The 12,699-nt window shown below is 52.6% G+C and overlaps 2 protein-coding genes across 3 annotated transcripts; one reads left to right on the plus strand and one right to left on the minus strand.

Annotated features, from left to right (window-relative positions):
* The first annotated feature begins 251 nt into the window (after positions 1-251).
* Positions 252-4,780, plus strand: GNPDA1 (glucosamine-6-phosphate deaminase 1). The gene is made up of 6 exons (XM_066196824.1): positions 252-495; positions 562-663; positions 1,726-1,908; positions 2,468-2,652; positions 3,199-3,373; positions 3,626-4,780. Exons 1-6 carry the CDS (start codon positions 372-374, stop codon positions 3,721-3,723), a joined length of 867 nt encoding a protein of 288 aa, XP_066052921.1. The 5' UTR covers positions 252-371; the 3' UTR covers positions 3,724-4,780.
* RNF14 (ring finger protein 14) lies at positions 4,688-12,313 on the minus strand. 2 transcript variants are annotated; one of them, XM_066196823.1, is made up of 9 exons: positions 11,819-12,313; positions 11,108-11,289; positions 10,446-10,597; positions 9,625-10,152; positions 8,557-8,785; positions 7,783-7,955; positions 7,156-7,286; positions 6,505-6,587; positions 4,688-5,791 (listed from the first exon to the last, which is right to left on the minus strand). In XM_066196823.1, exons 2-8 carry the CDS (start codon positions 11,259-11,261, stop codon positions 6,524-6,526), a joined length of 1,431 nt encoding a protein of 476 aa, XP_066052920.1. In that variant the 5' UTR covers positions 11,262-11,289; positions 11,819-12,313; the 3' UTR covers positions 4,688-5,791; positions 6,505-6,523. The 2 variants fall into 2 exon arrangements, with proteins under 2 accessions (XP_066052920.1, XP_066052919.1); XM_066196822.1 differs by lacking the exon at positions 4,688-5,791 and having other exon boundaries at positions 5,800-6,587.
* Positions 12,314-12,699: the final 386 nt, after the last annotated feature.

Here is a 12,699-nt window from a genome sequence, read left to right on the forward strand (position 1 = left end):
TGCAGAATTCCAGTGCCAGGCTGGATTCACCCGTTGTGCAGAATTCCAACCCCGGGCTGGATTCACCCGTTGTGCAGAATTCCAACCCCGGGCTGGATTCACCCGTCGTGCAGAATTCCAGCCCCGGGCTCCGGCCCTCCCGGTCCCCGCCGGTCCCTCCCGCGGGGCCGGGCCCGGCGCTCTCCGCCCACCCGCGGGGCCGGCCCGGGCGGCGCTTGCCGTCCCGCGGAAGTGATCCCGGGCAGGGCCGAGCCGGGAGGAAGCGGAGGTTTCGGACAGGGGCGATCCGCAGAGCGGGCGGCGATCGCGGGCGGAGGCGGTCCGAGAGGCAGCGGCGATCCCCGGCCGAGGCGATCCCGGGCGGCGCCGCCATGAAGCTCATCATCCTGGAGAATTACTCTCAGGCCAGCGAGTGGGCGGCCAAGTACATCCGCAACCGCATCGTGCAGTTCGGGCCGGGCCCCGGGCGGTTCTTCACGCTGGGGCTGCCCACAGGTGGGTGCCGGGGGCCGGGCGCGGGGCCGGGGCGCTGAGCCGGGCTCAGGCGGCCGCTCCCCGCAGGCAGCACGCCCCTGGGCTGCTACAGCAAACTGGTGGAGTATTACCGCAACGGCGACCTCTCCTTCAAGTACGTGAAGACCTTCAACATGGACGAGTACGTGGGTGAGTGCCGCAGCCGCCTGTCCCGTCGCCTTTGTCCCTGCCCGGGAGCCGCTGGGCTCTCAGCCCGGCGGAGCCTGGCGGTGCCCGAAATCCACCTGTCCAGGTAAGATAGACAACATCTCACAGAGTTACAGCGTCAGTCAGGATGGAAAAGACCTCTGAGATCATCGGGTGCAGCCTGTGACCCCGCGCCGCCGTGGCTGTGAACGCCACCTCCGCTCTTTCCTTAGACACCCCCAGGGAATTAGCAAATGGGAAAAAAAAATTGCAATTTTTCCATAGGTTTGAAAACGTGTGGACAAAACTGGGTGCTGGGTGTTGCCCAGTATTGCCCACACTGTTGCAGACACTGCTGTGTGTTAGCTGCACTCAGGTGCTGACAGGTAAGGAACACTTATCACTGCAGGCTCAGCGTGCAGCATTAACTTCCACCTTTGCTCGGGGATTATAGAGGTCCCTTACAAAGACCAGTGTGTTCCCCGAGTGCCCTCTGGTATCTCCTGCTGAGACAGCAAGGGACTGTCATTTCTCAAGTCATGGTGAAACAGTTTCCTCAGAAGAAACAGATCCAAAGGTGAAAAACATACAAGCTAAATATTTGCTAATGCTAATTTTATCCTGGTTAAGAGGGGGTTTCTTTTGTGAATAATCCCAATCAAGCAGCATTAAGGAATAAGCAGTCCAGTGTGAGTTTACAGCATTGAAGGGAGGTAAATATGCAATAATTATATAATAATTATTATTTTTCAGGCTTCTGCACAGTTTTTTAAATAATTCTTACTAATATGAAATGAGAAAAGGGCTGAGAAGGTACTGACAGATGAGGCACAGCCCACACCTGGCTTTTGAACATCTGTTGTATGTTAATATGGGCATGTGTCTTACAGGAGGTGATTTTAATTCTGGGATTTAGGGAAATGAAGACAACCCTGAAAGCTGAGGGCGTGACAAAGGACAGAGAGAGCAGTGCTCTGTCACCAAAGCCACTGCAGGGGTATGGAAGTGCTTTGGTATGGCTGCTGCTGTTCCAGTTGGCTTCAGCCCTGCGTGTTCCGTTACCAGGTCTCCCCAGGGATCACCCAGAAAGTTACCATTCCTTCATGTGGAATAACTTCTTCAAGCACATTGACATCTCACCAGAAAACGTCCACATCTTGGATGGAAATGCCCCTGATCTCCAGGCAGAGTGTGATGCATTTGAGGAGAAAATCAAAGCAGCTGGAGGCATCGAGCTCTTTGTTGGAGGTGAGAACCCGAGAGCAGCGGCCTCTAAACCCTGTCCCAAAGCTGTGCCTGTCCTCCCCAGCTGTCACTTATTGTCAGGATTGTGCATTTGCAGTGAAATCCACCCCAGAGCCCACGGCCCTGGGCACTGCCGTGTCCTGGCAGCCTTGTCTCCCCACGCACCACTCCCAGCTTTAGGTCTTTCAGTGCAGTCAGTGAATCGTTCAGGAAATGTTAGCAGGAGAAATGGGAAGGGCTAGAACCGAACAAATATGAAATGTTTTATCAATTGTCAGTGGCAACAGGAAACTGCTGGGAGTAGCTTTTCCCACACAAGCTCCTCCCATCAGTTTGCCATGAGGTTCTGCCACCTCCTTTGCTTTGTTGTTGTCCCAGCACAATCAGGGAATTGTCTGGTGGCTTCTGAGGGGGCTCTTGCTTTCGTTCCTGCCAGGCACAAAGCTGAGCTGGAGCAGGGGAATTGCAGGGTTTCTGTGTTCCCAGGAGCACTGCCTGTCCTCCTCCTGGGAGAGCTGCTGGCTGTGCTCCCACAGCTGAGCCTCTGCTGTCCCTGTCCCAGGTATCGGCCCCGACGGTCACATCGCCTTCAACGAGCCGGGATCCAGTCTGGTGTCCAGGACACGAGTGAAGACCTTGGCCATGGACACCATCCTGGCCAATGCCAGGTTCTTTGATGGTGACCTCTCCAAAGTGCCCACCATGGCTCTGACAGTTGGTGTAGGCACTGTCATGGATGCCAGGGAGGTGAGGAAATGAGAAGTGGCTTCCTGCAGTCCCTCTGGAGCAGCCAAAGGTTATCCTGTTATGGAGCAGCCACGTGTCCTCTGGTGTAGCATACTCCTGCCACAGAATGCCTGATCCTCCTGTCCTCTGGCATGCTGCAACACCACGGAGAGGCTCTTGCTCCATCTCTGCTGGCACTTGTGTTTGTGTCACCCTGCTGCAGCTGTTACCCCCAGGGAGCCAGGAAGGTTTGGGAGGGTGTCTTTGCTTGGGAATCTCACCTGGAGAGTAACTGCAGAAATCAGGTTGAGTTGATGTCACACCAGCTGGTCATGAAAATTGTGTTGGGACCACTTTTACTGGAGTCTGTTTGATCTACACTTGTTAAATCTCAGTGTGCAGGTGCCCAGATGATCATTCCAGTGACCCACCAGGCTGTGATTTCACTGAGAGCTGAAGCAGTCAGAGAAGTGACTGTGGGGAGGGTGACAGGGGTGTCCCCATCCTCAGCTTGGCAGGGCGTGCCTGGGCTCTCCCTGAGCAGCCCTGTCTGTGTCTGGGGTGCAGGTGATGATCCTGATCACGGGAGCCCACAAAGCCTTTGCTCTGTACAAAGCCATCGAGGACGGGGTCAACCACATGTGGACGGTGTCGGCCTTCCAGCAGCACCCCAACACCGTGTTCGTCTGCGACGAGGACGCCACGCTGGAGCTCAAAGTCAAAACTGTGAAATACTTCAAAGGTGAATGGCTGACCGGGCCAGGCAGCTCTTCTGTTACAGTTTTAGGAGCCACTGTTGCTGTAAAATTAACTCCCAAACGAGTATATTCCTTAAATATAGCACAGTAGTACAAGTGTGAAGGTAAATGCCTAATGCTTGGTGTGGGAGCAAAGGCACAGGCACAACAGGAATGTCTAATTCTATTAGCATCCAGTGAAGGAGAACTTTCCTTTATTATGTCTACTTAAATTGTCTTTTGACTCTCTCCATCAGGTTTAATGCTGGTTCACAACAAGCTCGTGGAGCCCTTGTACAGCATGAAGGAGATGGGAGCGGAGAGGAGCCAGTCCAAGAAGCCATACAGTGATTAATGTGCTGGGGCAGTGCTGAACCAGCTGCTGAAAACAGCTGGGACAAAAGGGAATTGCTGCAGAAACTGATCTCATATTTGTTCTTCAATTAGCAGAATGATCATATGGTTCCTTCTCTCCATTAAAGAGACAGATGCCCAACACCTGCCTTAATTAACCAAAGGAGGATGGGATCCAGTGTTCCACAAACTTCTGCCACCAACTCATTCTCTGAAGGAAACGAAGAGTGAGTGGTTTGATCTGTGAACTGACTGTAATCACGGACTGAAGGCTGCAGAACTGAAGTGTGAGGATAAATGAAAGTACAACGTTGCAGAAGCAAGGGGGTGATCACTTTGGGGTGTATTCCTTGCAGTTAGGACAAGTACCTGGTGTTATTCCTCCTCCTCCTCCATGAAACACTCCTACATTAGAATCCTGGAAAAGAGGATTGTCCAGCTGGAGAAGGGAAAGCTCAGAGCAGCACCCAGAGCCACGAGAGGGCAGCAGGAAGATGGAGCCAGGGGAGGATGAGAAGGGACAGTGGCGCCTGAGCGGAGACACGACGCTCATGCTGCAGAGGATAAAACCCCGCTGTGGGAACAGCCAAGCAGTGGGACAGGATCCTCACAGCTGTGCAGGCTCTCTCTGTAGGAGGCTGCCAAGACCTGACTGGACAAAGCCCTGGCTGAGCCCTGCTTTGAGCCACGTGTTGGACTTGTCACTGTTGTCACACACAAAGCCCTTGTTCACGTTCAGGCCCAGGTATGATTTGCTATACCTGGTGCCCTCTCTTCTCCAGAATTTTCTGTTTCTCTGAGGAAATGCCAAACCAGCCCCAAAGGAAACACCCTGTTCCTACTGGCTTCGGCCTCTGTTTAATAACAGACACCCCACACAGGTGGACAACAGCCAAGACCCCACCAATTCTGAAATGTGATACCTGGGATTGCTATCCAATGCTCTCACACAAGGGGCAAGAAAACTGGGCAACATTTATTTTCTTAATACAGAAATTTTATAAGTTGTTGATCTGTAATGTAACTTTCTTCACTAAATGTCTTTAATTTTTTTACAATGGTGACATCTGAGTGTATCTGGTGCCGGGTCTCAGTGTGCTCATGGTACCAAAGCTGTCCTGGAGGCAGTTTGGTGGGAAGAGCTCCTGCTGCTCCCTTCTTCCTTGCCCTTGGCAGGTTTTTCTCTGAGGGAGAAGCAGGGCCCTGGGGTGGGAGGGCACTTTGCAGGCATGGGAATCCCGTGAGCAGAACACATCCCACGCCAGCACCAGGTGGGAGCTCCGGGCTGTCCCATTCCCAGGAGCACCTGGGCACCCCTGTGCTGCCAAATCCATGCCAGAAGGAAGACAAGCAGGGACACTGTGTTAACCATCTTAAAGTGAATTTAGTGCATGTGAAAGGTGCAGGAAATACAACTCAAACCACACACAACATACACTTTTCCTACACGCTGACCTGGAGCTTCAACTGAGGTGAGATTTGCTCTTCCTTTCATCTTTTTAATCTCTGTGCCAGTTCCAACAGTGCAGACTCCTCCTCTGCACAGGGAACTGAAGCCACTCGTTTTGGCCACACATCCCAGGATACACTTGTTAACTCTCAGTCAGAACTGAGTGAGCTGTGACTACCCTGACTTCCTGAGGAGTCTCAGCTCCAGAGCTTTCCATCCAAGCCCCACTGCTCTTGCACACAGCACATGCAGCTTTAGTTCCCAAATAAACTTTTAGACTGTTCTGCAAGTGGAAAAACTTGCGAAAAATCAGTGTTTGCCTCCAGTAATCACCTTCACACTCTCAAGACCACTTGCTGAGAGATTTTAGGGGAAACAATTTGGTTTCTGAAATAATTTGAAGTGCAAAACCAGTGGAAGTAAAGGATCTAGTCCAGAAGCAAAAGTATCAACAATCAAATTTCTTATATGAAGAGTTAGTTAATAAAAAATAAATTACTTCATCAACTGAGAACACAAGGTAATTGTCAGTATCGTGAAGAATTCAGGTTCATCTCTTCCTGATACTTTTCACCCTCTCACTGGTCACATCCTCAGCTCACTGCCTTGGCACTCATCCCTGCCAAAACAAGGACAGGCAACGTGAGGGAATCCAACAGCAACACTGGGGAGTCACCAACCTCACAGAAATCCCTGGAAACACCTGTTGGTCATTTTCTGCCCAAGCTCTCAGGGATGCAAAGGCTCAGGCACAGCAGCCAGCAAGAAGGGTTGGGGATAATCAGCTTTAATGTCATTAGAAAGTACCGGTGACAGAGCCAGGAGCTGCTTTTCAGAGAAGCACATCAGGAAATTTGTAATAGCAACAAACTTTGTTGCTGAATACAGAAGAAACGTTCTGCATTGTATCAGAAAACTCCCCCAGTCCAAGCAGCTCCAGAAAGAGCACTACAGCTCCACCAAACCACCCCAAACCCCACAAAACTCATGATCCAAGAGTCTCCAAGGGTCAGTCTCCCTAAAGGAAACCCCCCAAAACACTTCCAGGATTTGAGGCTTCAGTTTTGTCTGCTGGCTTTTAAAAAAGGGGAATTTCTTGGTATATATTTTTCCAATGGTTTTCCAATTTCTGACTTCTTTAATAATGGACAAGTTTGTTTGGGCATTCCATGATGATGCTGATCCCAGGATGGGGAAAAGTCTCCTTTGGTTTTGGCAACAGGCTCTGAGGTGTGTCCTGCAGTGCAGGGCAGTTACCACTCTTCTGTCACGCAATGGAAGTGGAAAGCAAACAAAGGACACACAAAAAGCATCTGTCCCTGGTTTGTTCACCTTTTGGCACTGGAGGAAGCTACTGATCATCATCTTCCCCTTCCCAGAACTCCCCATCGTCGGTGTGCATGGCTTGAAACAATCTGCAAGACAAAAAAATCAGTGCTACCAGGGCGAAAAACAAGTCAAATGTGTTTAAAAACTATCACCCTAAATGCAACAACAGTACAGCAAGTTCCCCTGGTTTTTTCAGTATCACCAACCACCACCTGTGCCCTGCGGAAGGGGCAAGAGAGATTGAGAGGCTGCCATTGTCACCCTCCTGTCACCTGTCCCACAGCAGCACCCCTGTGCCTTGGCTCTTCCCCAAGGGAATGTGAGACAAATCTGCAGCTCTTCCCCAAATCCTCCAGCTGCTCCTGAGCATTGGCAGGGAAACCTGCAGGCTGTGGCAGCACAGAAAGGCCATGACCTGACCAAAACAATCAGGAATAGGCTCAGAACACTCCTCCAGAGTTTTAAACCCAAAGTTCTTAAAAAGCAAAACCACACCCTGAATCACTCCTGATTTTTACCGTTAGTGCAAATATTTGAGAGGGGAAACTGTGCCTTAAACTGCAGCTACAAATTTCAGGCAAGAATCTGGGAGAGACTGTAAGGAGAAGTAGAAAACAGAGTTTCAGCAGTGGGGGAGGCCCCTGAGGCACAGACCTGTTGAAGCAGGGGGAGGCGGGGTCGTTGAAGTGCCGGTAGGGGTTGGCCCGGGACAGGGAGCCCATGCAGAGCCAGCAGAAATACTGCATGCACCCTGTGCAGGTCATCTTGTTACAGCCATCCAGTTTCTGGGGGAGAAGACACCAAGAAATGGTGAGAAGAGAACCCTGCTGTGGCAGGCTTCAGTCCTTCTCTGCCAACAGCCCTCGGAGCCACAGCAGCCAGGGAACACGTCCCCCCCTGGCTCCACCACACACTGGAATTTGGTTATAACCCTGAAAGTACTGGAAATCAGTATTTTTTCCTGAAGCTGGATGGATCTCCTGGCTCTAGTGTGAACCAGAGGTAGCCTGAAACACCTGGAAAACAAAAGGATTCATACAGACCCAGAGTCAGCCCGGATCTGCTTAGTGTGGGAGCCTGACCAGCAGTCACTGTTTGTACTCCAGTCCTTGAGATCCACAAATATCACCTCACCCCCTTTTCCGTGTCACACAGAAATGGAAAGTTCTCTTGGTATTTCCCAGAGATTTCCTCCCCCTCGAGCCCCCAACACACCCAGACCTGCCTCCCTGCGGGTTATTTTCTGCTCCCTGATTCCCCAGCCTTTGCCTCCTCACTCACCTCGATGGGGGTCCCACAGCAAGGACAAGCCTTGGAGTTCTTCTCCAGCCATTCCTTACTCTCCATCTCCTCCAGGGCTTTCTGAATCACTCTCTTGCCATAGCGTTGTTCCAAAAATCTTTTATTTGTCTCATCTGCTTCTAAATACTCATTCCTCAAATCCATTAATTTCTCTGGGGGGGCAAAATCAAACCAAACCAGACAGCTTTTGTAGGATATTAGATAGAGAAGTCCAGCTGAATGCAGCATAAAGATTCTCAAAGAACAATAACATCATGAACTAAAAAGCAAGGAAACTATTAAAATACCTAAGATGATAATATTAAAACCACTCTGGCCCAAAATTCAGCAGTTTTACACTGTTTTATTATAAAAGAGATCTGTTGATGTAAAATAAACTAAAAATGGAAATATTTTTTCTGACGATACATTTAATAAAACCCTGTCACAGGATTTTGAGGCCAGACAGAGAGAGAAGCCCCCACCTGATTCCAGCATTGACAATACAAAGTAGCGAAAATATAAAGTAATAAAGCACTTAAAAATGTAAATCCCTGCTACAGCCTCTCAGCATCTGCCAATCAGCACTTTAGGGGGCTCCTGAGGAGTCTCACCAAAGGAATATTTAATTGCCAGCAACAGCCCTCCTCCTCGAAATGAACGTGCCTTTGAAAAGCTCAGGGTGAGGAGCTCCCTCGCTCAACTCTGGACTTTTCCCCCCCAGGTTCAGCAGTGTCTGGGTGTGTCTGTGCAGCCCAGGGGGAGGTGACTCACCTGCAGTGACCTTGCAGGGGGACACGCCGTGGTAAGTCATGCTGCAGAGGGTGCAGAAGGCGTAGTTGCAGCAGGAGCAGATGCCCATGGTGCAGCCGGGCTCCTGCATCACGGGGGTCTGGCAGCCAGGCCGGGGGCAATAGACCACGTCAGCCATCAGGTCCAGGCTGGACTGCAGCAGCAGGCGGTCATAGCGGGCAAAGAGCTCCTCCCCGACCAGCTCCTTCACCTGAAACACAGCCACAGGGGGGATCCTTCACCTGAAACACAGCCACGGAGGGGATCCTACACCTGAAACACAGCCACGGGCAGGAATCCTTCACCTGAAACACAGCCACAGGCAGGAATCCTTCACCTGCACACACAGCCAGAGGGAGGGATCCTTCACCTGCACACACAGCCACGTGCAGGGAGGGAATTCTTCACTCCCATGCACTGAGGCCCTGGCACAGGGTGCCCAGAGCAGCTGTGGCTGCCCCTGGATCCCTGGCAGTGCCCAAGGCCAGGTTGGACAGGGCTTGGAGCAGCCTGGGACAGTGGAAGGTGTCCCTGCCCATGGCAGGAGGTGGAATGAGATGAGTTTTAAGGTCCCTTCCAACCCAAACCAGTCTGGGATTCTCTGATTCCTTGCATCTGTAATTCTGAGCCTGCTGCAGCAACTAACAGCAAGTCAGTGGAAAGGTACCAACAGCTGGGATGAATCCACTTCAGATTCTCCAACAGGTCACAAGGATCTGCTCCCAGCAAACAAGGGACAGAACAAGAGGAAAGGGCCTCAAGCTGTGCCAGGGGAGGGTCAGGTTGAATATCTGGAGGAATTTCCTCATGGAAAGGGTGGTCAGGCCTTGGCAGGGGCTGCCCAGGGAGGTCTGGAGAGCCCGTCCCTGGAGGTGTCCAAGGATGTGGCACTTTGCGACATGGTGGGATTGGGTCAAAGGCTGAACTTGGTGATCCTGGAGGTCTTTGCCAACCTAAGTGACTCTGATTGTCAGCGTCCACCACGCAGAGCCACAGCCTGGCCCTGAACTCAGGTTGCAGAGCTGCACAGCTCCCGTGCACGGGAATTACCTGGCCTGGAGTGGCGACAGAAGAACACTTGGGCTCGGGGCAGTTGAGGCAGTGCACCTGTCCATCCCTGATCTGGATTTCAAAGTAGTCCTTCAGGCAGGCTTTGCAGTACACGTGGCTGCACTCGGCGAAGTGCATGCACTCACTGCCCAGCTTCTCACAGAAGCAGATACTGCACGAGTACATCTTACTGTTAAAGCACTTCCTCCTCTGGGCCTGGTCGAAGTCCAAGATGTCCCTGATCAGGCTGGACAAGGACTCCACGTCCTGCACAGCCCTGGCATCCACGATTTCCTCCTCAGCTGTGGCAGAGCCTGTGGCACCCCCACAGTCCTTGCCAGCCTCCAGGGACCCCGCTGGTGTCCGGCTCTGCCCCTTCCCCTGAGGGCACATTTTCAGCTCGTACGGAGATGAAATATTCAGGTAATTCAGTGTTTCCTCCTTCAGAAACTGCATCCAGGCAAACAGGACCACACAGCCCCGGTTCTCTTCCCACACGTTGTCCAAGTGTTTGCACAGAGCGCTGAGCTGGGAAAGAACAGAGAATTCCTGATTTCAGGAAGTTTGAGGAGCTCCTTACTGGGCTCCTCCCCTCATACAGTCCTTAGTGCAAACTTTGATTTCAGATTCAGCAGTTTTTATCCATAAAATATAGTTCTCACAGATGCAAGTTTTCCTTCCTCAGAACAGTAATGACATGAAAACCAGGAGGAGACAAAAGAAGAACCGACTGAGGAGCAACATCATTGCTTTTTTACCTTGTTTAACCGTTAACTATACACTTACTCAGCAGTCAAAATGTAAAAAAATCCTCTGCAAACCTGGGCCTGGGAGAGCCATTTCCCACTGAGGGTGAACACGGGCGGGGAGGTCGATGGGTAGTCAGGTGGGAACTCGAAATTCAGCACGAGGGGAGGCAGGAAGCACACGGAATACTCGAAGCCACTGCTCTGGAGGCTCTCTGTGGAACTGCCTGAGCCAGGGCCCACCCGGGCAGTGGGAGAAAGAACAGAAAAATGAAAACTAACCAACTGTTGCTGTGCTTGACAGCACCCGGAGTCTGTTAGCTTGATATATTTCAGGGGTTAAAACTATTTGTTCCACCCTAAATAACAAAACTCTCAGTTTGCAGTAAAATGTCACAGGGTTGGAGGTCTGTGATTAAAGCAGCTAAACAGCAGCACGGTGAAATGTCAGATCCTGCACAAACCAGAAGCCTGGAAACACGTATCCTTGGGGGAATAAAACCCCAATCAACGAACTTAATTATTCTGAAGAAGTGCTATTACTCATCTGTGATTTTAAAGTTTACTGAAGACGTTCTGTGTGTGCGGCTTTAACTGCTCAAACACAATCCCCAACAAGCACAGCAGAGGGTGAGCCACGGCTTTGTCCAGCCACTGCTCCCTCAGGCCACTCCCCAACAACCACCTGAGCTTGGTAAAGCCTCCCTCAGGATAACACAAAAAACATCTCAACTCACCCCTCACAAAAATTTTGAAGTCTTGGGGCAAGTCCAGACAAATTCTTGTTTCTCCTCCTTGGGCAGACTCTGCTCTCTTAAACTCATCCTCATCGTAGATGCTGGCCAGAGCCAGCAGCTCGTCCTCCTGAGCCTCCTTGTCCTCTGAAGACATTTAACTTTTCTGTAGAGTTACCTCCACTCTGCAACATCAACCAAGGTAATGCATCCAATTCAAATTATTCATTTGAGGTGTCTACTTCGTAGCATAGAAAGCTTTAGAAAAACCCAGGGAACCAATCTAAAACAATGTGGAATATAATTAAAGTATTTTACAGGTTGAAAAAAATATTGGTAGCTTTATAAAATTAAAAAAAAAAAACCAACAAAACCACACCAGAACAACAGAATATTGAAAAGTCAGAAAGCAAATGGTGTGTTAGTAAGTAAAGACAGCTGTAGGAGAGGAAATAATGAAATATGGAGATGGCACAGGTGACACAGGGACATTTCACTGATGGCTGGAAGAAAACAGATCCCCCCAAAAAATACACGAGCAATTAATTAGAAACAGTAGCTCTCATCCACTGCTCTAACGCAAAGTGGGAAACAGCCCCATTTCCGATTGAAAATATCAGACAGAGGTTCAAATCCTGCACAGGCATCTTGCAGATGCACCCGTGGAGATCTCAGCGGCACATTTGGGGAAATACAGCCCGTTCGCCGAGTTACCTTTGGCGTCAGAGCAGCGCGGGGGCAGAGCCGAGGAGCCGCTGCCCGAGCATCCCCCAGGGCCGGACCCTTCTCCTCCCTCAGGGCACGGCGCCGCTCAGGGGGAACACCCGCGGCGCTGCCACCGGCCCGGGGCTGCTGCGGGCAAACAACGACGACGACGACACCTCAGGCTCGCGGTTCAAGCCCCCTCGGTGCTCCCGGGCCCCACAGCTCGCTCAGGGCTCGCAGGAGCGGTCACCGAGCAGCGGTCACCGAGCTGCGGGGCCGGGCTGGGCCGGGGCTCCGGGCGGTGGGGCCGGAACGATCCCCGGGTTCCAGGCCCAGCTCCGCCGCAGCGACGGCGGCTCCGGCCGCGGCCACCGCTGTGCCCCGGCCCGGCGGCCCCGGCGAGAGAGCCCGGCCCGACCCGCCTCAGCCGCGCCTCAGCCGCGCCTCAGCCGCGCCGAGCGGCCCGGGGACGGCGAGGGGAGCCGGCCCTGCCGCCGAGGGCAGCGACGGGAAGGGAAGGCACAGGAAGGGACGGGAAGCGCCGGCGGGCAGAGGCGGCGCCGGCCCGGCCCCGCAGCTCCCCCGGCGGCCGGGAGGGCCCGGCCGGCCCAGCCCGGGGTGCTCAGCGCCGGCTCCGGGCCCCGCCTGCCGCCCCGGCCCGGCCCGGCCCCGGCGGGCACCGAGCGGCGCCTCCAGCAGCGGTGCGCGGGCACCGAACGGGCTCCGCAGGGAAGGCTGGCGGTGCCTGTGCAGGGGCAGGAGCCGGACCCAGCGATCCCTGTGAGCCCCTTCTAACGCAGGCCGTCCGTTCCATGGCCGTGATTCATTGCAGGGAGCCGTAACTCACCCAGCACACGCACCACAGCCCCGGAGCAGCCCGGCGGAGCTCC

Source organism: Chamaea fasciata, unplaced genomic scaffold (genome assembly GCF_029207755.1).
Source record: "Chamaea fasciata isolate MVZ Bird 193981 ecotype frontalis unplaced genomic scaffold, bChaFas1.0.hap1 SCAF_15, whole genome shotgun sequence".
NCBI lineage: Eukaryota > Metazoa > Chordata > Aves > Passeriformes > Sylviidae > Chamaea > Chamaea fasciata.